This window comes from Pongo pygmaeus, chromosome 9 (assembly GCF_028885625.2).
Source record: "Pongo pygmaeus isolate AG05252 chromosome 9, NHGRI_mPonPyg2-v2.0_pri, whole genome shotgun sequence".
Classification (NCBI taxonomy): Eukaryota; Metazoa; Chordata; class Mammalia; order Primates; family Hominidae; genus Pongo; species Pongo pygmaeus.
In genome coordinates, this window is record NC_072382.2 from 87,080,024 (window position 1) to 87,107,348 (window position 27,325).

At 36.2% G+C, this 27,325-nt stretch overlaps 1 protein-coding gene across 31 annotated transcripts in view; it reads right to left on the bottom strand.

Annotated features, from left to right (window-relative positions):
- PICALM (phosphatidylinositol binding clathrin assembly protein) overlaps positions 1–27,325 on the bottom strand; it is a 110,692-nt gene that overhangs the window by 25,404 nt on the left and 57,963 nt on the right. For 11 of the 31 annotated variants that reach the window (XM_063671298.1, XM_054437967.2, XM_063671295.1 and 8 more), the window contains exons 8-14: positions 24,007–24,048; positions 19,840–19,925; positions 17,507–17,630; positions 17,115–17,251; positions 13,314–13,417; positions 6,736–6,885; positions 685–792 (exon numbers count right to left, since the gene is read on the bottom strand). In XM_063671298.1, coding sequence (XP_063527368.1) covers positions 685–792; positions 6,736–6,885; positions 13,314–13,417; positions 17,115–17,251; positions 17,507–17,630; positions 19,840–19,925; positions 24,007–24,048 — 751 coding nt within the window. The remainder of the gene's footprint in view (positions 1–684; positions 793–6,735; positions 6,886–13,313; positions 13,418–17,114; positions 17,252–17,506; positions 17,631–19,839; positions 19,926–24,006; positions 24,049–27,325) is intronic. The other 20 variants (XM_054437970.2, XM_054437966.2, XM_054437969.2 and 17 more) reach the window with 3 other exon arrangements.

Below are 27,325 nucleotides of genomic sequence, written 5' to 3' on the forward strand. Positions count from 1 at the left end.
TCTCTAAATGGCTAAAAGTTAATTACTAACCAAAATCAAAGGCCATCCGATGGTAAGAAAAGAATTATGAGTGTCAAAGTTTTATAGGCACCTCAAATTAACAAGGTATTAATGAAAACACAAAGTGGAAACCTGGTTCTACAGATCTATAAAGTTCCTTTAAGACAAATGAACCATAATAAGAATCATTCACAAAACAATAAAAAGCTCCTGTACCCACAGGCCTGATTATTTAATACATTCTAATTGTTTATACATAGACTATTTAAACAAGTCAAGGTACCATAAGTTATATTATTTTAGTTTACAAACATAGCCAATTTCATACATTAAGAGACAATACAGTTATTATTCATTTCAGTAAAGGTAAAAATTGTATGCCTAAAAAGGCACAACATCTACACATAGTCACAAGCAACTTAGCATTCTACAGAGATAAATCTCTTTTTCTCTCTTATTTTGCTCTAGGACTAACAAAATCTTCCCAACAAAATTGGCACCAATAAAAGAATAATGACTAAACAGCTCCTTGAAGTTCTCATCTAGTGCTTGGGGGGATGGGGACAATTTCTTTGGCTACCCCAATTTAATATACCCAAACATTTTAAAAGCAGCATTATTTTTCCTTACACAGAATCTAAATTAGGACATTATAATATTTTTAATAAATTTTTTTTTCCTTACCCCCAGAATCTACAATAACATTTGTAGATTTATTTCCAAACACAGATTCAAAGTCAACATTAAGGCCAGCTGAAGGGTGTGGCTGTGCAACTGGAGAAGGAGTGAATCCTGAGTAAACCAAAATGGAAAAAAGCTCAATTATTTAATAACTCTACATTTATGACTATTTAATAATGATGACAATAGAATGGAAAATGCACTAAATTCCCCAAACAAAAACAAAGCCAATCCTTCAAGAAAAATGTTTTCTATATCACATTTTTTGCAGTGATTACGTTTTCCCTAACAAAATCATCCTACTGACAAAATTAACAAATGAGCAACTCACACTGAACTGAAAATATGCTTCATTACAGAAATCTTTGCTTATCTTTTACCTTAATTTTATATGCAGATAATCTTTAAAAAACCAAACACATCTAAAATTACAAGATTTTGCATGAAGCAAAACATATATGCAATGTAAGGGATCAGTTGAGAATGCAATAAGAATTCTGTGGTGCTTTAAAAAACAAGTATGAAACTTCTCAGTATCCCCAAGATAAAAGTTTTCTCCCTCCCACCTACCCATTTTCCATATTTCTCTCCATCCTTCCTTCAACAGCTAATCAAAAGCGAAATAGCTTAAGTTCAGTGACGGGATTCTGAATGTTGCAACTCACTAATCCTTATATCCACCTGTATCCATGTGCTTTTAAAACATCAAAGAAAAAAGATATGCCACTTTCAACTCTCAACCACTCTCTAACTTCAACTTAGTACTTGCAACAGTGGGGATGACAAGCACAAACTCAAGCATACTAATTAAGGTGACTCTAGTCTTGAAACACAAAACCATTAACAGACCTTATTCTTTTTTGCCTGCGTTACACTAATGCTACTGGTATTACACAGACAATAAGCTCACATCTTTAAGATCAGCCTATACAGAGTTAACAAATATAAGATTTCCAACTATGTGAGGTTATATTTGAGTAAGGTTCTGAATGTCTAGGGGCTGAAAAGAATTAAAATCACCTAAAAATATTAGGTCTGTCATGTGATTTGGAGAACTTTCAATCACTGAGTATATCCAAATAAATGTCAACCTCGCAAGGATCACAAAGAAGAAATTATTTCACCTTGTGGAATGTTATAAGGCTCCTAAGGTCTCTTCCTTTTCTAAATTCTACTAAGTCAGAATATAAAAAACCAAAGAAACAAACAAAAACCACCTATATTAGAAGGTTAACAACTACACCATTAGGGAGAAGTTAAACTTTTGGTGTCCCAAACTTAGGATCCCTTTCTTCCCCTCCTCTATTCAGGTCAGAATCTCACTTTGAATTCTTAATGTGTAACACCAGGACGTAAAGAAGTACAGTGATGTCATGCTGTACTAGAGACTGATCTCAAAGAAAACTGTAAAAAGTAGGACAAGATTTGGTGAGATGTCCAAGAAGGTCCTCAAAGACAGAAACAATTTATTATTAGCAAAGAACCACACAAGCTGATCCACACTAATAATACTACTTTAAAGTAGCATTTTACACATCCTATAATGACTATTCTGTAGCACACACATTTTTAGAGAATGTACCAGTTTGATCTTGTTCCATAATCACGTAACCCTTAAACTACTGTTAACTCAAAGACATTGGTCATACAATGAGAACACAAAACACTATCAAAATATGAAATAATTTAGTATATAAATCTTCTGACTATTCATCAAAAGGATCTGAGAATCCTAGACTTACCAATTTAATAATATTTTTAAGTGTGCAAGATGTTTAAGAATTATGCCATCAGCTTATTGGTTGTTCTCTTCACTCTTTACATAAAAAGCGAATGTATCTACTCAAGAAAAAAATCTATCATGCTTAATTATGTGTCCATGCTATCATCAGAGTGTAAGTAGTACAGACAATGTTCTTTAAATCATTCTGGTAATAATCTTGGCTACTGATGTCACTAACTTTTAGATTATATATGGAACAACAATTTAAAATTAGGCCAATATATCAAATTCCCATTTTCTCCTGCTACTTTGTCTCAGCTTTCTAAAATATGATTGATATAAGAGATAAACCTATCCTTTATAGTCACACAGAAATGACTTCATTACTTTCTGTAAAAAGAGGAGCCATCTCCTGAGGTGCCTAGAGGTACCAATCTGTGAAATTACAACATAATTACCTAAAAGCATAAAAGGTTAGAAAGACTATAAAGTAACCCAGAACTTGTATCTCAAGTTTTAAAAGCCTCTATAGACAGAGGAAAAAAGTAAAATAAAGTTAAAAAAAATTAATAAACTGCAATAGCTAATCAGCTATTAATATTTGCTTAAAGTCACACAGTTATCAGGGAGGCAAGCAGTTTATTTCCAAATTTCCAAAGTAACAATCTTTTAAGTAATTATTGCATGCCTGAAACACATACACCAACAAGGTTAGAGTTTTACATCATAATTTCAATGCACATCGTCAACTTTTTGTGAAACTATCAGGACTGCCAACTTTTAATTTTTAAAAGTTATTTAAAACAAAAAGACCCAGCTAGTATCACTATTCTAAAAGAGAAAAGTTTACAGAAATACACACACACACACATGCGTGCGCACATGCTAAAAAGAGCAGGCGCTGAGCTCTGAGTTAAGATTAACTTTATATCATTACATTGTCCTGCTTACTCTTCCATTTCACCAAGGCCCAGCGAAAACTTTCTCACTAACCAGCACCAATCCACAGTTTATCATTTAGAAACCACTGGCCTAAAGGGTAAATCTCAAGAGGACAATAATAAATTAATTGAAAAGTACAAGATCAACAAGCTTTGGGGACACAAAGCCATTCCAAACACCTTTTACAAAATTTGGTTGGATTGTTAATTGATTTTGGTGGTAGTTTCACAATAAATTAGGACTCATACTTTTTTGTCAAAGTAACTACTACCATTTATTAAACCCTACTAAACACTATGCAAGGGCTTTATAAACAGGGTATTATTTAAACCTCACATAAACCCTATGACATAGTTATTATTATCCCCGTTTTACAGATGAGGAAACAAAGAGAGATTACATAATGTACCCAAGGTCAAAGATTTAGTAAGCATCAGAACCAAGACTTGAACCCCCATTGGTTTGATTCTAGAATCTATTAGGGTTTTCAGTTTAATCCCAAGTATTTCACCTTACATAAAATAGTAAGTAGAAAAAGAAATTTTTTACTATTGTATAATTATTATTAAAAACAACTCAAACTTGATGAACTTCTTGAGCTTTTCATTGCTAATATTAGACCAAAAAAAGTGAATAATCTTTGGCAATTTTAAAATCTAAAAGCAATAAAGAAAAAATCAATGTTTAAGATTTTAGTTGATGACTACATAATAATTTAGGTAAGAAGTACATTCTGAGTATGATGTGGTCCACATATACAAGAATTTCAAATTCTTTAAATTTTTTGAGAGATGGGGTCTTGCATGCTGCCCAGGCTGGCCTCAAACTCCTGGCCTCAAGCTATCCTCCTGCCTCAGCTTCCTAATTAGCTGGAATTATGGGTACCAGCTACTGTACCCAGCTCCCAAGATGGTTTTTAGTAGTAGTCGTTTTGATACTTTTATATACCTAGCAAAGTGCTAGATGTTACATAGTCATGTATGTAAACTTCATGACAATCCTGCAAGACACTATTATCCCAACTTGCATAGCCTTAAAAAGTTAAATACTTGCTTAAAGTTAAGTTCATGAAGCAGAACTAGAATTCAAACCTAAGTTCACTAGGCTCCAAGCAAATACCATCAAATGCCCTAATAAATTCCATTTTAAAATACATTTAGTCCTGTCCAATTCTTGCGATCAAGAGCCTCAATTCTTTAGTCGTGTCAAACATTCTTTTTAATGCCAACTTAACTACAATAATAACTACTATGCACACAGAAAATATCAGCTGGACTTTGAGGTTTTATTGCTACCACACTGGCCTTGAATATATGTGGAAAGACATAGATAACACAAAACTTCAGATTCCATAACCTTGTAATATTAAAACGTTTTTATGCTTCTGAAAATTTAAGGTCTTGAGAATGGAGTAAAGTAAGAAGATGATAAGCATCTATTCATAAAACCACCAAGTGTTTAATTAACGCAAATGAAGTTAGGCAAAAACTAGTGTGTTCTCTGAAAGAAATATTTTTTCTTACCAAGTTTATAAAAACTAATTTTAAGAAAAAAAAAAAATCCTTCCTGCACAAATAAGTTGTAAAGATACTGTTATCTAGCTCCAAATGAGCCGGCTACAGTAGAAGAAACAAGGCACATAAAGGTAGTATTACGATAAACTTAAGTGACACAAAAAATTCTGACAAGGCATACAAGGCAGGAAGGTGGGAAAGGAGTAAGGAAAGGGAGAAAAAGAGGGCAAGGGGGAAGGAAAGAATCAGGGAAGCAGCTAGGGAGGCAGGCGAGGAATAAGAGGAAGAAGAGAAAGAAAAAAGAAAGAGAAGAGGAGGAACAGTTATGAGTGGGATGGGTAATTAAGAAAAACAAAAAATGGGGGGAGCCCAAGCACTTGGCATTCTTCAAATTACAACTTACTAAAAAAAGAACTTAAGGCTCCATGAAGTATTAAAAAAACATATTCCGTTAGAATAAATTAAAAAGAAAAACCCAACACCGTATCTCATTAGAAAAGAAATATTAGGCAGCTGGCTTTTTAGCCAACACTATCCTGTCCTCTAATGTGTGGTTTTACAGCTAAGAAAGAAAGCCTAGACACTTTCACAGACACTCACATACGCAGCATAGTTAAGACCACAACTCTCCTTTATGTACAATTCAGTGTTCTTGAAGCTTCAATGAGGACAAGCTACCTATTACACTGATCATTGTATCAGATAAATGTCTTCCCTCTGTCAAGGTCAGAGGCTGTCTAGATACATAGCTATTCTGATTTTTCTGGACTGTTCTTAATCCTATAGAGTAAGGGTTGGCAACTTTGTATCAAAATGACATGAAGGAATTACTGCAATGAATTATCACACTTTGGATATATATGTGTTTTAAGCTATTAGACTAGTCATATTTTTACAACACCTGACTTGGAACTTTGTCTAATCTCCTTCTACTAACTTGCTTTCTAGTTAATTCTTCCTTCTCTTCCTTCCTCTCACTCATATATATCTAAGAGAATATTTAGAATGTGGTCACATGATTTGTTGAGGGTATACTGATGACTTTCTGCATGCTGTTTTAATCAAATATTTAAATTCACATCACCGTTAAGCTGTTTCTCTGAACTGAACAAAAGAAATTTCATCATCTTTGGGACTGGCGGGGAGCAGGGTTAGCATCTTTTTCAGCAGAATTCAAAAACATTTATTTCAGCTTCAGTATATACTTTAAAACTTACTATTCCCTATATAACCTCAGTGTGAAATTCTGCCTTTTTATAATGCAGTTACAGGATATCCAAGTAAAGTTGCGTTTCTGCTTTACTATTTAAAATGAAACACATACTTCCTACTTTTATCTCCATACTATCAATAAAGTGAAATCCTTCAGAATGGGATAAAAGATATGCACAGATTTTGGACAATATAAAACTGTGACGTGCAACAGTTAAAAGAGAAAGTATTAAAGATAGCTGCTAAGACTGATTAACCACCCTCTCTCCCAAGCACAAAGAGAAAAATATAATCACATATAAACATGTAAGTTTAAGAGATGTTACTTTTCAACCATTTCTCCAAACTAAAACAGGAAGCTGCATGTGATACTAGACAGCTAGAGTACTGCACTATAACACGACAGAGAACTAAACACTAAAAAAAAAAAAAAAAAAAAAAAAAAAAGTTCAACATCAAGAGAAATTTTCCTAAAAGTCTGTATAAATAAAATTGGGATACTAGTGTCAATTTAAAAACCTCACTACATCATTGCTGGTTAGTTTTAGAATTTGATATTAAAATCTGAATTATTGCAGTGCTTTTAAAGTAATTAATGGACACGTAAAATATAGTTAGGCAGTATAAACATTGATTGGAAAAAAAGGTTAAATGGTACTTTACCAACAAACATTTCATGAGTAGGTGTCCTAGTAGTAAAAGTGGATACATCTGAAGAAATGGAAAGGTGAACATCACCACTACTTTTTGTGAGGAAAGGATTTAAGCTTGGAATGGCATCATCAACAGCATCTACAGGAGCAGAGAAAGGATCTGTGCAGTCCAAATGTATTACAGCAAAATGAAGAAAGGAAGTAAATAAATTAGTATTGTAATTAGTCAAAAGATGCAAAGTGAAAGGTAGTAACTATATTATTGCTTATTAATCTTATTAATCTTAAATATCTAAATTATCAAAAACAAAAATACCTAATTATCAAGATAGAAGAATTGCATTTAACATATTTTTAAATGAATCCTTAGAAAAAATCATTTTATTTGTTAACACCAGAAAGCCAACAGTCAGGTAGTTAAAAAAGAGAATAATAACCAAGATGTTTCTATAAAGAGCCACCCATCCTGCACCAATCTTCCCTGTTCTAGGTGAGTGTGTTGGTTGTGGTGGTACAGCTGTGTTTACTTGAATAATTGACATTGACAATTGGTATGTGTGTCGTCAGTAAACTTTCAAAGAAAAAAAGAGGGTAATGACAAATTAGGGCTAAGACGCTGTTTTTGGCATGTGCAGATAATTCCTGCATAGATTCAAAATAAAAAATAAAGATGAAGAAAAAAATCTAAGGATGGGGGGAAAGAATTTTAGATAATTAAGAACAGAGATGAAACAATGTCCACTTAATAGACTGGGAACAGCTTTGAATGTCTATCTAAGAGCTTTGGTCTCTAAATGATTTGCTAAAGGAACAACAAAAGTGTTGTTTGCCTACTAGAATGATATAAATATGTACTATATCAAATCCTTTATCTAAAGTTATTCTAGTGTCAGATAATTATTATACTGATACATTATTCAAGATAATCATCATTCTAATGACTGAAATCTGTTTTTCCTTACTTCTCAAGATTTAAAGAGCTAACTAAATGGGGAAAGAAAAAATAAAAAGCAGCAAAAATAGTATCATAATTTTTTCTTTGTAACATAATTAAAAATAAGAGGATACTCCTGTAATTCTAAACAGTGGAATCTTCTTGTCTGTTCTAGTTTAGTTCTTGACCTTCACTGAAATACACTGTGGTATCTTCATACTACTAGGTACTGTATTTTACTCTTAAGATTGTATGATTGAACATTAAGAAGGCAACAGTGGCCTAAGGACCAGCTCATTTACTATGATATAGGCACACTTCCTTTAAAGTCAAAAAATTCAAGGCAAGCATTCTATAAGCTCAAATACAACTGTTTGAAAAAGGAAAAAAAAAAATCAAGAAAATACTCAGGTTATGATTTTAAAAATAACACATCTTTTTAATACAACTTTTTCTGTAGTAAGAACTTTTCTATAATAGTATTCTTATGCAACATCAATTCACACTAAAAAAAAAAAAAAAAAAGTCCTACAAACCTATCAAAATATGCTGATAATGCTATTCAAACTCGAAATCTTTCCCATCATTCCACCCCCAATACATGGAACACTGGGAAAAAAGAATCAGAAAACAGTAATTCAGAAATAGAAAGTAGAAAATAGTTACAAGAAGTTGCAGGGGGGCGCGGTGGGTTTTTTTGTTTTCTTCTTTTTGAGAGTGGGTCTTGCTCTGTGGCCCAGGCAGACTGCAGTGGTACAATCATAGCTCACTGTAGCCTCAAACTCCTGGGCTCAAGTGATTCTCCCACCTCAGCCTTCCGAGTAGCTGAGACTACAGGCACATGCCACCATGCCTGGCTAATTTAATTTTTGTAGAGATGCTATGATACCAACGCTAGTCTTGAACCCCTGCCTGGACTCAAGCGATCCTCCTGCCTTGGCCTCCCAAAGTGCTGGGATTACAGACATGAGCCACCAAGGACATTGGTTTTTAGTACTAAAAATATATATATATTTTTAGCTAATATATATACTGATGGCCACTCTAGCTTCTTGCATAAGAAAGGAGTTGCATTAAGCTTACAGTTGGCCAGTTAGGCTGAAAGTTCTGGGTTTTTTGTTTTTTTTTTTTTTTTTGAGACAGAGTCGAGCTCGCTGTGTCGTCTAGGCTGGAGGGCAATGGCATGATCTCAGCTCATTGCAAATTCCGCCTCCTGGGTTCAAGCAATTCTCCCGCCTCAAGCTCCCGAGTAGCTGGGATTACAGGCACCTGCTACCACGCTCAGCTCATTTTTCTATTTTTAGTAGAGGCGGGGTTTCACCATGTTGACCAGGCTGGCCTCGAACTCCTGACCTCAGGTGATCCACCCGCCTTGGCCTCCCCAAAGTGCTGGCATTACAGGCATGAGCCACCACACACGGCCGAATGTTCTGTTTTTAAATACATGATATTAACAGCTGCATAGAGTTTTAAAAGTACATTATATTTTGTCAGACAAGTAAGTAAAATATCTCTGTTTTTCATGCCAAAAAAAGCCATGAAATAAGTCATTTTTTAAAGACACATTATTTCTGTAACAGATCCATTGGTTTATGAGAAAACACATGTTCAGGAAAGGTTACCAGTCATCCGCTGTTCTATTGACAGATAGGTTTTATCTAGCACCTAATTTCAATCACTTCCTATTACGTGAAACACCTTAGAGAAGAATATTCAGAAATATGTGTAAATGCATTCATAATTAGATCAATCAGATAAGGAAAAGCAGTTCCTAATCTACTTGACAAAATACAAGTAATCTACAAGATGTTAATCTATTAATGGACATTATACTATAATAATGAAAACCAATTCATTAAGGTATAATAATAACGCTCCAGCTATTTCAAGTTAATCTATTAAACTGGCAATTCGAAATCCCTTAAAGTTTTTTTTTTTTTTTTAGATAACAGTCTTGCTCTGTTGCCTAGGTTGGAATGCAGTGGCATAATCATAGCTTACTGCAGCCTCGACCCTTCTGTGCTCAAGCAATCCCTCCACTTTAGCCTTCTGAGTAGCTGGGACCACAGGTGTATGGCACCATGCCTGGCTAATTTTCTGATTTTTTTGTAGAGGCAAGGTCTCGCCATGTTGCCCAGGCTGGTCTCGAACTCCTGGGCTCAAATAATCTGCCTGCCTCAGCTCCCAAACTGCTGGGATTACAAGTGTGAGCCACTGCACCCAGTCTAAAATTTTTAAATATGGCTTTGTCCTTTTTTTTTTCATTATTCATTCAAGTTTTATTTTTTCGTTTTTTTGAGACAGAGGTTCGCTCTGTCACCCAGGCTGGAATGCAGGGGCATGATATTGGCTCACTGCAACCTCCGCTTCTCAGGTTCAAGCGACTCTCGTGCCTCAGCTTCCCAAGTACCTGGGATTACAGGTGCACACCACCACACCCAGCTAATTTTTATATTTTTTGTAGAGACGGGGTATCACCATGTTGGCCAGGCTGGTCTCAAATTCCTGACCTCAAGTGATCCACCCACCTCAACCTCCCAAAATGCTGGGATTACAGGTGTGAGCCACCACACACCTGGCCCAAAAGTTTAATTTTATGCTACACTAGAGTCATTTAAAAAAATCCAAAAAAAGTTAAAACAAGGACTAAAATGGCACCACAGTCATATTATCGCCTTTAAGTCCTGAACAACTGATACCTACATTCACACACACTAAACTGATTTTTTTTTAAACATGGTAGAGACAAGGTCGTGCTATGTTGCCCAGGCTGGTCTCAAACTCCTGGGCTCACGCAATCCTCCTGCCTTGGTCTCCTAAAGTATTGCAATTACAGGTATGAGCCACCGCACCTGCCCAGATAATAAAATTTTTTCATCAGGTGTTTTGTGTTTCATGCCAGCTAAAAGTAAAGCAAATTAAACTTCAGAATGGATAATTCTATTACACCTAAACTAAAATCTGAAATCTTGCTTCAAATACTCAACAGTGTACCAAACTGATAATATTGTATACTTTTAGATATAAAAATTCAAAGTTTGCTATCATCCAAAATTTTCAGGGTGATGAAAACCAAGGTCTTCTGAGATATTAGTATTCAATACCAACTGCTTGTTTAGACTCCACAACATTTCTTGAAAAAGTCAAGGCTCATTAATAATACAATGAAGCCAACAAGAGAGCTTGTGTTCTCTCATTTTCATTTTACCAAAAGGTGGAATCTTAAATGTCTTTCATATATACATATAAACTTTTCTTCCCTTTATCTCTATCTTATCACTAATCTATGACTAGGAATGCGCATCATTTCTGTGGTGTTTATAAGAACTAAATTAAATACTATGTCTGTTATTGGCATTCATTTTTAGCTAATAAAAGCCAATAAAAGAACAGTACAAGATTTGGGGATTATGAAAAAAATCATACCTTTGCTTTGTCATATACTATAAGAGCAGCATTATATGTAAAATGTTACATATTTAAGTGTTCAAGTAAACAGTTAACTTCAAAATACCTTAAGCATTTAATGTTATGATCTAAGCTTCTCACATGAGATTTCTTTTCTTTTCTTTTCTGTCTCCCAGGCTAGAGTGTGGTGGCACAAATCTCGGCTCACTACAATCTCTGCCTCCCGGCTTCAAGTGATTCTCATGCCTCGGCCTCCCGAGAAGCTGGGATTACAGATGTGTACCACCACACCTGGCTAATTTTTGTATTTTTAGTAGAGACAGGGTTTTGCCATGTTGGCGAGGCTGGTCTGGAACTCCTGTCCTCGTGTGATCTGCCCGCCTTGGTTTCCCAAAGTACTGGGATTACAGGTGTGAGCCATCTCACCTGGCCTTATATGAGATTTATTTCAGTCTAACTTTAAGTTAGTCTAGTCTAACTTCAATTTTAAAAATTAAAAAAATATATATTGATCTGATTGTCCTGGATATGAGTACTGACTTGAATTAGAACATTCTCAGCTTAAAATACTCTTCAGTATCATGCAGAAGTCAAAACCTTGTTTATCACCAACTCAGAAGCCAAATATCCTTATATGAAAGTCAAGACAGGATTTAATTCTGATTAAATTATAGGACTTAATATGGAGGGAATTTTTACAGAAACAGCATACAAAGCAAAATAACCGAAAATAGAAAAGTAAAACATGATTAAATGTATTCCAATATATTGCAGTCTGTCACATACAGACTTTGATGGAATAATGTCTTCTAACAGGACATAAAACAATTCTTACAGACTGAAATTACTTAGAATTGTTCTCCCACAGTAATAGTCTATCTGCTTTCATATGTGACTTTAACAATTTCAAGTAGAAACTTCAACTTGTCATTTTTAGTTGTACATGGTGTCCAGACAAAACAAGAATTGCAGTTCAGCTTCTTTGAAATGTTTAATGTATTTTTATTTGGCCTTCTATAAAATTTTTAGTCTATTTAGAAAAACAACTCAGCCCTAGTAAGACTACTACATTTCTTTAAAAAAGGAAATAAGCTGAAACTGCTTAAATGGTCATGTTAATTCTACTAACCTTTTCTAAAGCAATTCACAATAAGGCAGAAAATAATCAAGAATCCAAAAATCAGAACACACCATTAGGATATTAAGAAACTCCTTTCTTAATCTTAATTTACTATCTATAGTTCATTCTGAAATAATTCTAAAATACTTAACTTTAAACTATTAATATCTTGTCATTTTTAGGAATTACTCTCAGATCTTAAGACTTAGCTAAATTAAACTAGCCTTCAAAGTCAATTAGTTTTTTAAATCAAGTTCAGGCTCACAAAATTAGCATGAAATCTAGTGTTTTAGGGTTTTACTATCTGCTCTGTGCCCCACCTTATTCAACAAACATTTACAAACTACTTGTCAGAACAAAATATTTTAAAACTTGCCTTCACAGAGCTTACTTTCTAGGATATAGTTCCTTCAAAAAAAAAATTTAAAATGTTCTTAAATTCAAAACATTAAAATAAAATGAAAAAAGCTTTGTTTATATACTGTAAAAACTCATTAGAATAATTAATTTATCTCGCTATGAGAGATAAGCCTACCACTTCAGAACTGCTTAAGGGCAGCAAACATTCCTATTGGTACAAGGGGAAAATTCTTTGACTAGCAAAATCTTTCACGTCTTAATTAAAAAAACATTTAAAACATTTATGTCTTGACCATAAAGCTGGTCAAGACAATTATGGTCACAACATAGTTCCCTGTGTGATAATACCATCTGAGTTTTATTAGAACTATATCATATACTTAACACAAAGATAAGTTATTTCCCCAAAAGTTAAAAAAAAAAATTCTACACCAAAATCAAAATAACCACTATGAATTTTCTGGTTATGGAATAAAAATTCAACATTAAAAGAATAATCTCATACTTAAAAACACATTTGGTCTTTCCTCTTATATTTAGTTTTATCTTTATTAAATGTCATTTCATAATTTAATTGAACATAAATTCCTAAATTATTTATAATAAATGAACATACCTTCAAGGGATAAAATTGCTTCATTGCCATTTTAATACTTATCAAGTTCTCATATATCAAGTGTAATAAAAAACTACAAATAAGTAAAACACCACAGAATGAGGAGGAGAGATGCATGTAACATCTAAAATAGAATTCATCAATGCTTACCTCCCCATGTACTTGCTACCTGAGAAGCAGTTGACATAGGATGTACAGATGGGTGAAAAGTTGGCTGCTGCAAATCAAGCAGATCACTGGGCAGCTTTGATGTGCTAGAAAGATATTTTGGAAGCGTGTTTTATTTACCAGAAAAACTTTGCTACTTTAGTGTCACCTTCTCCACCCACCGCAGATAAAAACATTAAAAACAAGGGTGAAAAGTCTCATTAATATAAATCTCAAAAGAGGAACAGTTTCTTCATATAATAGCATATTTCTAAGGAGGCTTGGAAAAATAATCTAATATCATATCTTAAGTTTATACAGGATTCAAAGAACAGTAGCTCTTCTAAAAAGGATGAATGTCTTCCCCTGGAAAAAACTAATTTCCTTATTAAAATGAACCTAAACAACAAGATTCTAAAATACAAAATATCATAGCAATTTTAATATTTTTAATAAAACTCTTTTCTTACTTTTAATATTCACAGAACTTGAATCACATCTGCAATACACTACAAAGTAAAATACTCATTAACCTCACTTCTAGTGCCTCAGTGTCCAAATTATGTATCAATGATACAGGGAAAAAATTTTACATGCATTTATGAATAGAGCCACCCCATCACACAACACACTATTTACATGATATATTTCTTTCTTTTTTTTTGAGACAGAGTCTCGCTCTGTCGCCCAGGATGGAGTGCAGCAGCGTGATCTTGGCTCACTGTAACCTCCGCCTCCCAGGTTCAAGTGATTCTCCTGCCTTAGCCTCCCACGCAGCTGCGACTACAGGTGTGCAGCACCGCATCCGGCTAATTTTTGTATTTTTAGTAGAGACAGGGTTTCACCATGTTGGCCAGGCTGGTCTCAAACTCTTGACCTCAGGTGATCCGCCCGCCTCGGCCTCCCAGAGTGCTGGGATTACAGGCGTGAGCCACTGCGCTCAGCCTCTTTTTTTGTTGTTGTTTTGTTTTTTTTTTGAGAGTCTCACTCTGTTGTCCAGGCTGGAGTGCAGTGATGTGATCTTGGCTCAATGCAACCTCCATCTCCTGGGTTCCAGCGATTCCCATGCCTTAGCCTCCCAAGAAGCTGGGATTACAGGCGCATGCCGCCATGCTTGGCTAATTTTTGTCCTTTAGTAGAGACAGGGTTTCACCACACTGCCCAGGCTGGCCTCAAACTCCTGACCTCAGATGATCCACCCACCTGAGCCTCCCAAAGTGCTGGGATTACAGGCGTGAACCACCATGCTTGGCTTACATGATATATTTCTACCTCAAGACTTCTATGTAATTTTTTTTTTTTTGAGACGGAGTCTCGCTCTGTCGCCCAGGCTGGAGTGCAGGCTCACTGCAAGCTCCGCCTCCCGGGTTCATGCCATTCTTCTGCCTCAGCCTCCCGAGTAGCTGGGACTACAGGCGCCTGCCACCACGCCCGGCTAATTTTTTATATTTTTAGTAGAGATGGGGTTTCACCGTGTTAGCCAGGATGGTCTCGATCTCCCGACCTCATGATGCACCCACCTCGGCCTCCCAAAGTGCTGGGATTACAGGCATGAGCCACCGTGCCCGGCCGACTTCTACGTGATTTTAATGAACAACTCAAAACATGACCCCAGAGTGTCTAAGAATTCAAACACAGTACAGATAATTTTTTTAAGAGAAGGGGTCTGGAGGCTGGGTGTAGTGGCTCATGCCTGTAATCCCAGCACTTTGGGAGGCTGAGGCGTGTGGACTGCTTGAGTTCAAAAGTTCAAGATCAACTTGGGCAAAATGGCGAAAAAATACGAAAAATAGCTGGGCATTGTGGAGTGTGCCTGTAGTCCCAGCTACTCGGGAAGCTAAGGCAGAGGGAACGCTTGAGCCCAGGAGGTTGAGGCTGCAGTGAGCCATGACTGTGCCACTGCACTCCAGCCTGGGTGACAGAGTAAGAAAGCGTCTCAAAAGAGAGAGAGAGACTGAGAGAGAGACAGACAAAGAGACAAAGAGATGTTGCCCAGGCTAGCTTGTACCGCTGGGCTCAGGCCTTCCTCCTGCCTCAACCTCCTGAGTAGCTGGGACAACAGGCACACGCCACCACACCCAGCTCCTAATTTTTAACTTATATATTCTCCAAAATAGAATGTTTTTCTCTTCAAATGGATATACAATAATTGTACATATTTATGGGATACATATGATATTGTGATACACGCATACCATGTAATTATCAGGACATCTATCACACCTCAAACATTCATCACTTCTCTGCGTTGAGAACATTCTAAATCTTCTAGCTACTTTGATATAGATAATACAATTATTGTTAATTAGTAATTCTACTGTGCTATCAAACGCTAGAACTTATTCCTTCTAACTGTATTTTTATAAAGAAGTTTTGAAGACATGTCTTTTAGATGTACAATAGTTGTGTAGATAGTAGATATAATGCATTTAGTGCTTTGGGGAACATATAGAATATACAATAATAATTCTGTAAATGGGCTGTAAGATTTGCCCTTAATTACTATTAAAAAGGTCAAAATTTTTAGTATGTGACATAAAACATAGTGAAATTAGTTCTTTATCCAATAATTTGTTTCAGCCTCGAACACTGAACATTCTTTTCACTTCTCTCTCCTAGGACAGACTTCTTTTCAAGATCTCCATGTTGAGAACTTGCCCCTTAATGGGGTCAATGTTACTTAACTGGGGATTGAAGAAGGTAGCATACATGAGCAAACAAATCATAAAGCTGAAAGAAAAAAAAGAACTAAATTCAACAAACACCTACTAAGATTTTAGGGAGCAGGCAGCAACTGAGCATGCATACAGCAAGCAGTTCACGTAGTAAAACTTACACTGAGCTATTAGGCTCAGCTATTAGGAGTCAGTAGGCAGGCAGATGAGCTTTTAAGGGTGAGTTAATAAACAACAACAACAAAGTGAAAGGAAAAAACTCACCACTCTCTATGGAACATTTAACATGTGCTAATAATGCACTGTGCTAAAACCTAGTCACCTGGGAGCACCTTAAAAACAAAAATTCTTGGGCCCCAGGCCCTACCTATTGAATCAGAACTCTAGGATTGGAACTCAGATATCTGTAGTTTAATAAACTCTCCAAATGTTTCTGATGTTAAAGTTGAGAACCACAATCTCATTTGAAAACAAGGTTTCTCAAAAAAAGTTAAGAACTAACAGAGCCAGGATTCAAACCAGAATCTGACTTTTAAACTACTTTAAGCCACTCTGAGGTTCAGAAAATGCCAATTGTTTTACTTTACCTGGCAATATTATATTTCCATGTTAAGTAGCTTAAATTAGACAACAAGATTATTAAAGTTAGTCTGGTAGGCTTCAATACCAAGAAAGCTGGCAACTAAACTCTGTCACTGTGTTCCAGATTACAGAGTTTAAAACCAGGAAACAGATACGACAGATCTTTAATATCTAATGAAATGGTATTTTTGAAATATATATCATACCCATATGTCAAAGAGCTATAAAGGGTCTCGAACCATTAGATGCCTCATAAATGTGTTTAATCATAATTTTTACACAATGAAAAGTTGGCCCAGAGACAACAGCTATATTCCTATTAGTATAAGTCAGTGATTTAACTATCTTCCATTTCCTAAATACATAAAATATAAACTCTTACCACTTTATCTTTAGATATTATACCAATATCACCATTTATTGCCACCTCTTTGTGTGAACAGATTATAAAAGCATAAATAAAAGTAAACCTGAAAAGTTCTGCAAAATTTCTATTAGAAGTCTTTGAATCTACATATTCAAAGGTAACCTTAACTTCTACTCCTACCTGTTAGAAGAACTAGGGGTAGAAAATATGTCAATGGCTGGTGCAGTCATTATCCCTCCTGCTGAGGTGGATACAGGAGAGGCTGCAGTTGTTAAAGAGGTATGAGGTTTCTTTGCAAGTTCTTTTAGGCGCTGTTCCTGTTAAGAAAGCGAACTACCATAAGGATTCCAGAAACCAGATTTCTTTGTATAGCCTCTGAAAAAAGCATTTTCTAATTTTTTCTGACAGCAGATATTCTGTTTTACCTAATTCTATGTCAGGATGAAAAGTTAGACTGAGTTTCAGCCCATTAGGTAGCTATACACTTAAGACTCTAAGTCTGTGCAGAGGCCCCATTTACCTAATGAACACCTGTACTCATTTTTCCAAATAAGGAGAATGCACGAACTTACCTTTAAAGCTTTCAAACGTGCCTGTTCTTCCTCTAATGCTGCCTGCTTTTCCCTTTCATCCACTTTGGTCAGAGATAGACCAGTGCTTGCCAGGGAAGAGACTGCATTGGAAAGTGTAGTTGCCCTAGGATAATTGAACAGAGATAATTTGGCTTTTTGCTAAACACTTCACATTACACCCAGGTCATGAAATGGTCTGGCAACCTTGCCATGGATAGGCACTATAATTATAAACTTAACTTCTGGATTCAAACCCAGTACTTCAGATGAAATATTCTATCCAGTGATCTACAGGATTAAAGCAATTAGAAAAATCTTGACTTAATACACACTCACTGCTTTTAGAGTAAGTGTTTGACTTTGGAAAGGGTTCACAATAGAGTGGGGCACATTGCCTCTTCCAAGCCCCAAGAGAGGAAACCAATGCAATTGGGAAAGAGCCCACATACTCCCACAAAATCCCTGATGGGAAAAAGTTTTGAGTTTATCACAGGGAAAACCCTCTGCTAATTTACAGCCTACGTTTCAGCAGTGCCACAGGAACACCAAAACATGCATACCAGTAATACGTAACGTAAGTCTAGGTATGTTTCACCTATAACAACATCCCCAGAGGACTTCAGGTTCCTTCAAAAGAAGACTGATTTCAATCTAGTCACCAGGCCATCTGGCATCTTTCTATGTGCTGCCCTTTTGCCAAACTAGAATTTCCTTTTTAATATACATGTACAATGTATCATTTTTCACTGGCAAGGCACCTACTTTCCCTTTTATCAAAAACGTATCCACACTATAAACCTCAACGTTAACTTTCCAAATGTTAACTCTAGGCTAAGTAAAACAAGTGGTAAAGAATTCTAACCTGAAGAACTACCTTGAGCTTTATTAATTTTCCTTTTACCACACACCAAACACCATTAGTTTCTACTCTTAAGCACATAAAGTGGTAAAAACTACCTTTTAAATTTTATGTAAAATTAGTATTATAAATAAGCCAATAAAAAGGTACAACTCAGAAGACAAAGGAAGAGTAACATAGCTGTGACAGAAATGCAAGAAAACCAATAAATTTTATGATAAACATTTCAGGTAAATTGGTGCACCTGAACTACGTGGCTCTTTTTTTCGTTATTCTCTCAAATAAATGAGACTTATTGTTTTGACTGCTACTTTGAAAATCCTACTAGAAAATTCAAAGTACAAATCTAGGATTAAAAATGAGTACTAAAATCCAATAACGGCATTTTCCTTTGGAAATTATTTAAATTTTATTACTAAAAGAAAGACCAAAAGTTCTGAAACAATCAGAAAGTCTAAAAAGAACCAAAGGAAGGTTCTCACTATACAAATTCTTTCTTCATGCTGTTTTAAAAAAAGGTTCATAAGAAAACATGAGAATAACTCAAGTAATTTCTTAACCCAATGCAAAAATCATGTTACCAGATTGATATGAAATGATTTGTGTTACTTTCAATTTGCTAGGTTAACTGGTCTTAGTCTGAGGAATTAGCTTAAAACATAATAAAGTCATTAAAATATAAAATATCAATAATCAACCCCATGAACTGGCATTAGGCAGAGATGATGCAATTTGATGTCAGATATTCTAGGTTTGAGTCCCAGCATTGCTACTACATACTTCACAGGGCTATTGTGAGGATTGAGCCAATTAATACGAAAGTATCTTGCAATTATAGGCCTGGCACGGTGGTTCATGCCTGTAATCCCAGCACTTTGGGAGGCTGAGGTGTGCAGATCACTTGAGTTCAGGGGTTCAAGACCAGCCTGGTCAACATGGTGAAACCCTGTCTCTACTAAAAATACAAAAATTAGCCGGGCGTGGTGGCATGCATCTGTAGTCCCAACTACTTGGGAGGCTGAGGTGGGAGAATCACTTGAACCCGGGAGGTGGAAGTTGCAAGTGAGTTGAGACTGTGCCACTGCACTCCAGCCTGGGCAACAGAGTGAGACTCTGCCTCGGGGGAAGAAAAAAAAAAAGTATCTTATAACTATAAAGCACCATATAAAACAATGCATTATCATCTTTAGGAGAAATTTTGACATCATAAACACAATTCTAAACTATGCAGTCACTGTCATTATCTTAACAGATGCTGACATTTATTGAAGGTCAGAAACGATTTCAAGAATTTGCATGTATTAATCCATTTAATCCGGATACTAATTCTATGAGCCTGATATTATGATTAAACCCATTTTATAGAAAATGAATTCAAGATAAAGAGAAATTAAACAGCTTGGAACTTGAGCCGGTTTCATCTACTCCCTCAGAAAAATCACTCTGGCTTTTTGTCCTACAAAGAATGATGTACCTGCTTGCAGCTGTAGAATCTTTGATTTTCTTTCCTTCCAAGGAAGCTAAATGTTGTTCCAAAGCATCAAGAAGACTGCTGGGGGCCTGCAATTGTACAAATATTAAGAATTTCATGATAATTAGGCCACTGGTCAAATTAAATCAAGTATCATCTAATCAGAAAGCAACAAAAATAAACAGGTATGTTCTTCATGTACTAATTAACAGTGGAGTTTTAGCTACTTAATGAGAATGACAATCTTACTTTTGTTATACAAACATGACCTAGTTGGAGATATTAAGAAACATTATCAAAAACATTAAGAACTGATAACTATGTAAACATGAAACATTTTTTAAAAATCTTGCAAGTACTTAAATTTTAAAGTAAAACCATACTCCTAAAAGCTAGACATACTACTGAGCATGCAGAAGGTAATTAATAAGCACCTGCTGAGCAACTGAATGTGTTCAAACATGACTCTGGAATAATTACTGATAAATGGCACTGAACACTGTCATCAGGGAAATGAAAATGAAAATCACAATGAGATACACCTTTTCACTTACTACAATGACTAAAGTTAAATATATCTGCAGTATCAAATGTTGGTGAGCATATGGAACAACTGGAACTCTCATATATCACTAGTGGGAGTTTATCACCTTGAAAATGGATTAGGTTGTTCTTTACAAAGTTAAATACACACCTACCTTAATGACCCAATTCCATTCCTATTTACCCCAAAGAGATAAAAACTTATCTCTGTAAGAAAAGACTTAATGTTTAATGTGGCTTTATTTACAATAGTCAAAAACTGCAAATAATCCTAAAGTCCATCATTTGGAAATGGATAGACAAAATTGTGGTAAATATTATTCAGCAATAAAGAAGAATTAATTAATGGTATATTCAACAACATAGATCTCAAACAATACAATGAGCAAAAAAAGCCAGAATGCAAAAGTAAATACTTGTATGATTACACTTATATTAAGTTTAAGAACCAACAAAATTATGCTATTAGAAATCAAAACAGTGACTGTAGAGGTGGGTAAGAAGTGACTGGAGGGGGGCATAAGGATTGGGGAAATAGAATTTTCCTATCTTGAATGATGTGTTGGTTACACAAATGTTTATTTATCAAACTGCATTGAAATGAATACTTATGTTGTTTTTTTAATGGAAGACTAATTTTAAACTCAGGCTATAGGTCAAATCTCAACTTAATATGAAGAAAGCTCTCAAAAGGAAACCTTTTCAGTGTGCAGACTAACTGTCCACTCTAAGTGAAGCAAATGCATTAGTAGCATTTACTTACCCTAAATATTCTATAGGATTTGAGATACAGTTTCTGGATATAGGATCTAAAAATAGTTAAAGGGGCAATACCTACTAATTTCTCTATCATTGATGACTTTAACAACTTCTTTCATCCACTATTCCCTCTATATACCAGGACCTCAGCCCAAGGGAGACACAATAGAAAACCATTTAAAACCAAATACTACATTGGAAGATGAACTTCTTTGTTGAACTGAGACTAAAGAGTATACACTTTCTACAGCCCCAGCAAAAATGTTTGCTAATCAGCAAGCAAAGCACTGTCTCAAGAGCTTTCAGAGATGATAAGGAGGATGTTGATGACAGTGGTTAACATTTAAAAAGCTCTTCTCACACAACAGGTACTGTGCTAGCTACCTTGTCGTAGTCACTGAATCTATGAAGTAGACACTACTGGTATATCCATATTACAGATGAACAACCTGAGACAGTGAAGATTAAGTAATCTCTCCAAGATCACATATCTGGTACACAACAGAAGCCAAGATAGGGAAGGTATCTCTGACTTTGAAGACTACATAATTAACGACTATGGTACCAAATCCTAGACCGAAACTGTGGTCATAGAAACTGTAGTTTATCTTTTTTCTGAAGGGTTTAAGCTGTGGCTTACAAATAAAAATATTAAACTACCAAGTTATGATTAGTAAGACAAACCATTTCCAAAATCCCTTCTAAATATATCTGGCTACTCTTCAAAAGTCAAATCCACATGACAAAGAGTGAGAAGGCTGGGCACAGTGACTCACACCTGTAATCCCAAAACTTGCGGAAGTAGAGGCGGGATGACTGCTTGAGCCCATTTGTTTGAGACCAGCCTGCGGAATATAGGGAGGCCCTGTCTCCACAAAAAAGTAAAAAAATCAGTTGGGTGTGGTGGCATATGCCTGTGGTCCCAGCTACTAAGGAGGCTGAGGTGGGAGGATTACTTGAGCCTGGGAGGGTGAGGATGCAGTGACCCATGATTTTGTCAATGTGCCCCAGCCTGGGTGACAAAGCAAAAGCCTATCTTTTCTCCCCCTCCCCCAACAAAACCCAAAGAGTGAAGAAAATGTGATGCTTTACACCTTAAAAGAAATTACCAAAAAAAAAAGAGTACATAATCTCAAATTTCCACTCTTCTGCATTACTACCATCTTCCCTAAAGTGTAAACAGCTTTGTTTTGTTCACTTTTGAAAATTTTCTGAATCATCCAAAGAATGCCTGGCAAGTTATCTTTGCTCAGAGATCATCAATACAGAGGAAAAGAGGAACGGAGGTTAAAGAACCCTACTCTAATTACAATAGGGTGAATATTAACATACACAGACACAGGATGACGGCCTGTAATTTCTACATCTAGCCTGAGGACAACGATTGTTTAAATAAAACATAAGGGAAGCATAACAAATGGGGTGGGTAACAGGTGAATCTAAAGTTGCCAAATCATTTTATAATATATGTTATTCAAGCAATGACCTGTCTCATGTTCAACCCAGAATAATGTGCTTGCTCTTAATAAAGCCAATTTACTTCAAGTGGACATATACAGGATTCTTTACTTACATATAACCCGTGACTAGATTTATTGCATACTCTTAGCCTTGACATTAGAGGGAAGAATCAGAACAAGTGAGTACAAAGAAACTCAATAATAACTGTTAACAAGGCGTTTAAAAGATGTACTGGAGGCTGGGTGTGGTGGTTCACGCCTGTAATCCCAACACTTTCGGAAGCCTAGGCGGGCGGATCACCTGAGGTCAGGAGTTTGAGACCAGCCTGGCCAATATGGAAAACCCCGTCTCTACTAAAAATACGAAAATTAGCCGGGCGTGGTGGCTTACACCTATAATCCCAGCTACTTGGGAGGCTGAGGTGGGAGAATCGCTTGAACCAAGGAAGTGGAGGTTGCAGTGAGCTGAGATCATGCCACTGCACTCTAGCCTAGGCGACAAGAGCAAAACTCTATGTCAAAAAGAAACAACAAAACGTCCTGGAACAGTTCAAAACAAGGTAAAACAGATGTCAACAACTGAGAGAGTTAATGGAAATGTTACAAGGATAGCTTATGCCAGGTACTTTCATTCTTAATACTCAGTAAAGAAAACAGAGAATAAGCCAGAACAACCAGCAGGTATGAAGTTTTTTCCTAGATAATTTTTTGAAGATGATGATGATAAAGACAATATTAAAATAGCCAACATTAGTTGAGTGTGTTTAATGCTCTAATTTTTTTTTTTTGGCATTAACTTATTTAATCCTCTGAACTACTTACTGTATGAGGTAGGTACTGTTGTATCTTCATTTTACAGATGATGGAACTGAAGAATAGAAAGTAACTTCCCCAAAGTCACAGGGCCAGCTAATGGCACAGCCGGGACTGAAATTTGGACATATCCCAAACCCTACTCTCTTAATCTTATGTTTTGTGGTTTATCCCTAAATTAATACTCCCACCTGAGTCAAATAGTCAAAGTGGAAGTTTAAAACAGGAAAAATAAATACTGTATAATTCTCTACCAGCAGTATAGTGAAAATTGTTTTTCTAAATATCATTTTCTAAATTCAGGTTCCAAAAAGTTTTTTTTTCCTTTTTTAAACGATGATGATGGGAAAGAAAGAGTGATTGAAGAGATTAAATAAATGGTATGACAGTGGGTAGGCCACAAATATAAGTGGCAAGCAGATCATTTTATGTAGTCATAATGTTAGAGCAATCTTCAGGAATACATCAAAATGTTAAAATTGGTCAAAAGCTGCACTGATCCCTTTGACAATGGGGGCTATATGTTACTTATCTTAATACTCTTCACAACTTGTACACAACAGATAGTGGATTGATATTTTAACAACAAACTTACCTGTGAAAGGTCTGGTATATCACCTCTGTCAATTCCAACTTGCTGTAAGAAAAGCATTGTATTTAATAAATTATAATAAAAATATTTTATAAATAAAATTTGGAAAAATGACATCACGGCTAGTACCGGTAATATTTTAAACAGACTTCTTAAGAATCAGGAAAATATTTAATCTCCAAAAATACTCAATATTTCCAACGGCTTAGATATTATTTGGTGGCCCTAAAAGTTGTAACAGTAGGGAAACTAGAGTTGGAAAGTCAACAAATCTAAGTCAGCATCCCTGTCTTCTGAACACCTGTATATAAGCTACCTTGTCACAATCTGAAAACTCCCCTCTCTTCTATGTGTAATATGATAAAAACACTATGGTAAGAATGAGAAAGCCTGACCATGAACAAGCTCTTTGATGCAAAAAAAAAAAAAAAAAAAATTTAAGAAACAAACCTGAAGACATCGACTTTGTCTTTCTCCATAAAACATGCTTTCCCTGGAAATCACCATAGATGACACTTTAAAAACTCATGTTCTGTCAGGTAGGCCAGGTTTACACAAATGTCAAGTGATATCTAATCAGGATATAACTGTCTTCACAAACCAATTCCAATATACCTTCATGATGCTCAGGCCCTAGGCAATTTCCAGCAAAAAAAGATAGAAACGGTTCCTGTGTATTCTAGCATCCAAATTAGAAAACTATTTTCTGTCCTGTGGCTGTGTGTCATTTTCTAATCAGTCTCCCTTCCTTTTGTGACCTCTCAGGGGCTGGTCTCAGAATGATGTCAGTAGAAAATCTGATAAAGGCCAGATACGGTGGCTCACATCTGTAATCCCAGCACTCTGGGAGGCCGAGGTGGGCGGATCACGAGGTCAGGAGATCGAGACCATCCTGGCAAACACAGTGAAACCCCAGCTCTACTAAAAATACAAAAATTAGCCAGGCATGGTGGCAGGCACCTGTAATCCCAGCTACTCAGCAGGCTGAAGCAGGAGAATCGTTTGAACCTGGGAGGTAGAGGGTGCAGTGAACAGAGACTGTGCCACTGCACTCCAGCCTGGGAAACAGAGTGAGACTCCATCTCAGGAGAAAAAAAAAAAAAAATCTGATAAATTCATTATTACTCAGATGTTACTAATCACTGCCTGATACATTTGTCCTCTTCAAACATGTTTCAAGAGGTTACTCTTGCCTTCTTCCAGGAACTAAGGCATTCTAATTAAACTGCAAGCCCAAAGACAGTCCCAAAACAGAATATTTTAAGGTAAGGGACTCTTCATATTTTTCTTAAATCATATGGAGCAGGCTGGGTGTGGTGGCTTATGCCTATAATCCGAGCACTTTGGGAGGCCAAGGTGGGTTGATTACTTGAGGTCAGGAGTTCAAGACTAGCCTGGCTAACATGGTGAAACCTCATCTCTCAAATTAGCTGGGCGCGGTGGCAGACACCTGCAATCCCAGCTACCCAGGAGGCTGAGGCAGGAGAATCGCTTGAACCTGGGAGGCAGAGGTTGCAGCGAGACGAGACCACGCCATGGCACTCCAGCCTGGGTGACAGAGCAAGTCTCTCGCTCAAAAAAAAAAAAAAAAAAAAAATCATATATAGCAGACAGTCTATTGCACCTAAGTTAACAGCAGATTTGGAGTACAGAAGGGGGCTTACAACTTAAGTTTGGGCGGGACGCTGTGGCTCATGCCTGTAATCTCAGCACTTTGGGAGGCCGAGGCGGGCAGATCACCTGAGGTCAGGAGTTCAAGACCAGCCTGGCCAACACAGTGAAACCCCGTCTCTACTAAAAATACAAAAATTAGCCGGGTGTGGTGGCAGGCACCTGTAATCCCAGCTACTCGGGAGGCTGAGACAGCAGAATCTCTTGAACCCAGGAGGCGGAGGTTGCAGTGAGCCAAGATTGTGCCATTGCACTCCAGCCTAGGAGACAAGAGCAAGACTTCGTCTCAAAAAAAAAAACAGAACAAAAAAACAAACAAACAAAAAAAACTTAACTTTGTAACTACAACTACCAAATGCAAAGAACATAAAAGGCCAAGAGGGAATGTCAACAAATTAAAACTTATTTAAAGAATTTACTAGAATCACAGCATAAACACCACCTTCTTCTGTTTTAGTATGTAACTCACCCTTAAAAAACGGTAAGGATCTTTCTCCTTGAAACATTTTTAAATTCAAAATTAATTTCAGTAGGCTTCATAAAACAGCAGATTAATAACAAAGCTATTGTCTGATCATCCTGTTGTCCTACTGCATCTAATATAGAATAATATATCACCACAGTAATAAAGCCTAGAATCACTATGTTGCTAATTCCAAAGTAACTGCTTTGACATAATTGAGCAAACTATCCTAGGAAGAAATCTTTGGTGGAGATGGGTAGAGGCTGGAGAATGGGAGAATAAACAAACAAAAAAACCCTTAAGAACGCCCCTGTGGTAGCAAGATAATGCCTGCAAGTATTACCACACCTGCCTTCCATGACAATTTCAGAAAATTATTTTTAAGCAGAGCTGCAAAATTAGATTATCCTATTACCTACTTTCATAGTTTTCACAATCAATGATAATAAATACACAAAATCCATTTCTGTTGGGGAACAAAAGCTTTTTTTTTTTTTTTTTTTTGAGATAGAGTCTTGCTCTGTTGCCCAGCCTGGAATGCAGTGTTGCAATCTCGGCTCACTGCAACCTCCGCCTCCCGGGCTCAAGTGATTCTCCTGCCTCAGCCTCCTGAGTAGCTGGGATTACAAGCGCCCGCCCCCATGCCTGGCTAATTTTTGTATCTTTAGTATAGACGGGGTTTTGCCATGTTGGCCAGTCTTGAACTCCTGACCTCAGGTGATCCACCCACCTCAGCTTCCCAAAATGCTGGGATTACAGGTCTGAGCCACAGTGCCCGGCCAATGAAAACATTTTGAACTATGTGGCTCCAGCTGTCTCACTGGAAAGAAATCTGCATTGATACTGGATATTCTCTACCACATTTAACAATAAACATTCTCAAATATATGATTAATTCCAACCATAAAAATCTCTGGCACTACTGTATGTCACCTACTTAATTTTATAGAGAAGTAAACAATGTAAAAACAGGTAACTTTTCAATACTCGCTATTGAATTAAATTTACAGCATATATTTTATTCACTATTTTATCATATTCATATCTTGCCACAGAATTCAATACAGCATAATAATGATTGAATACTAAATTGAAGACATTTATTTTATTTGGATAGTGAGTGATGACTTCAAAATCCATACTTACAGACAAAAAGGCAAGTTAGGAGACAGTCACTTAATGACAGTT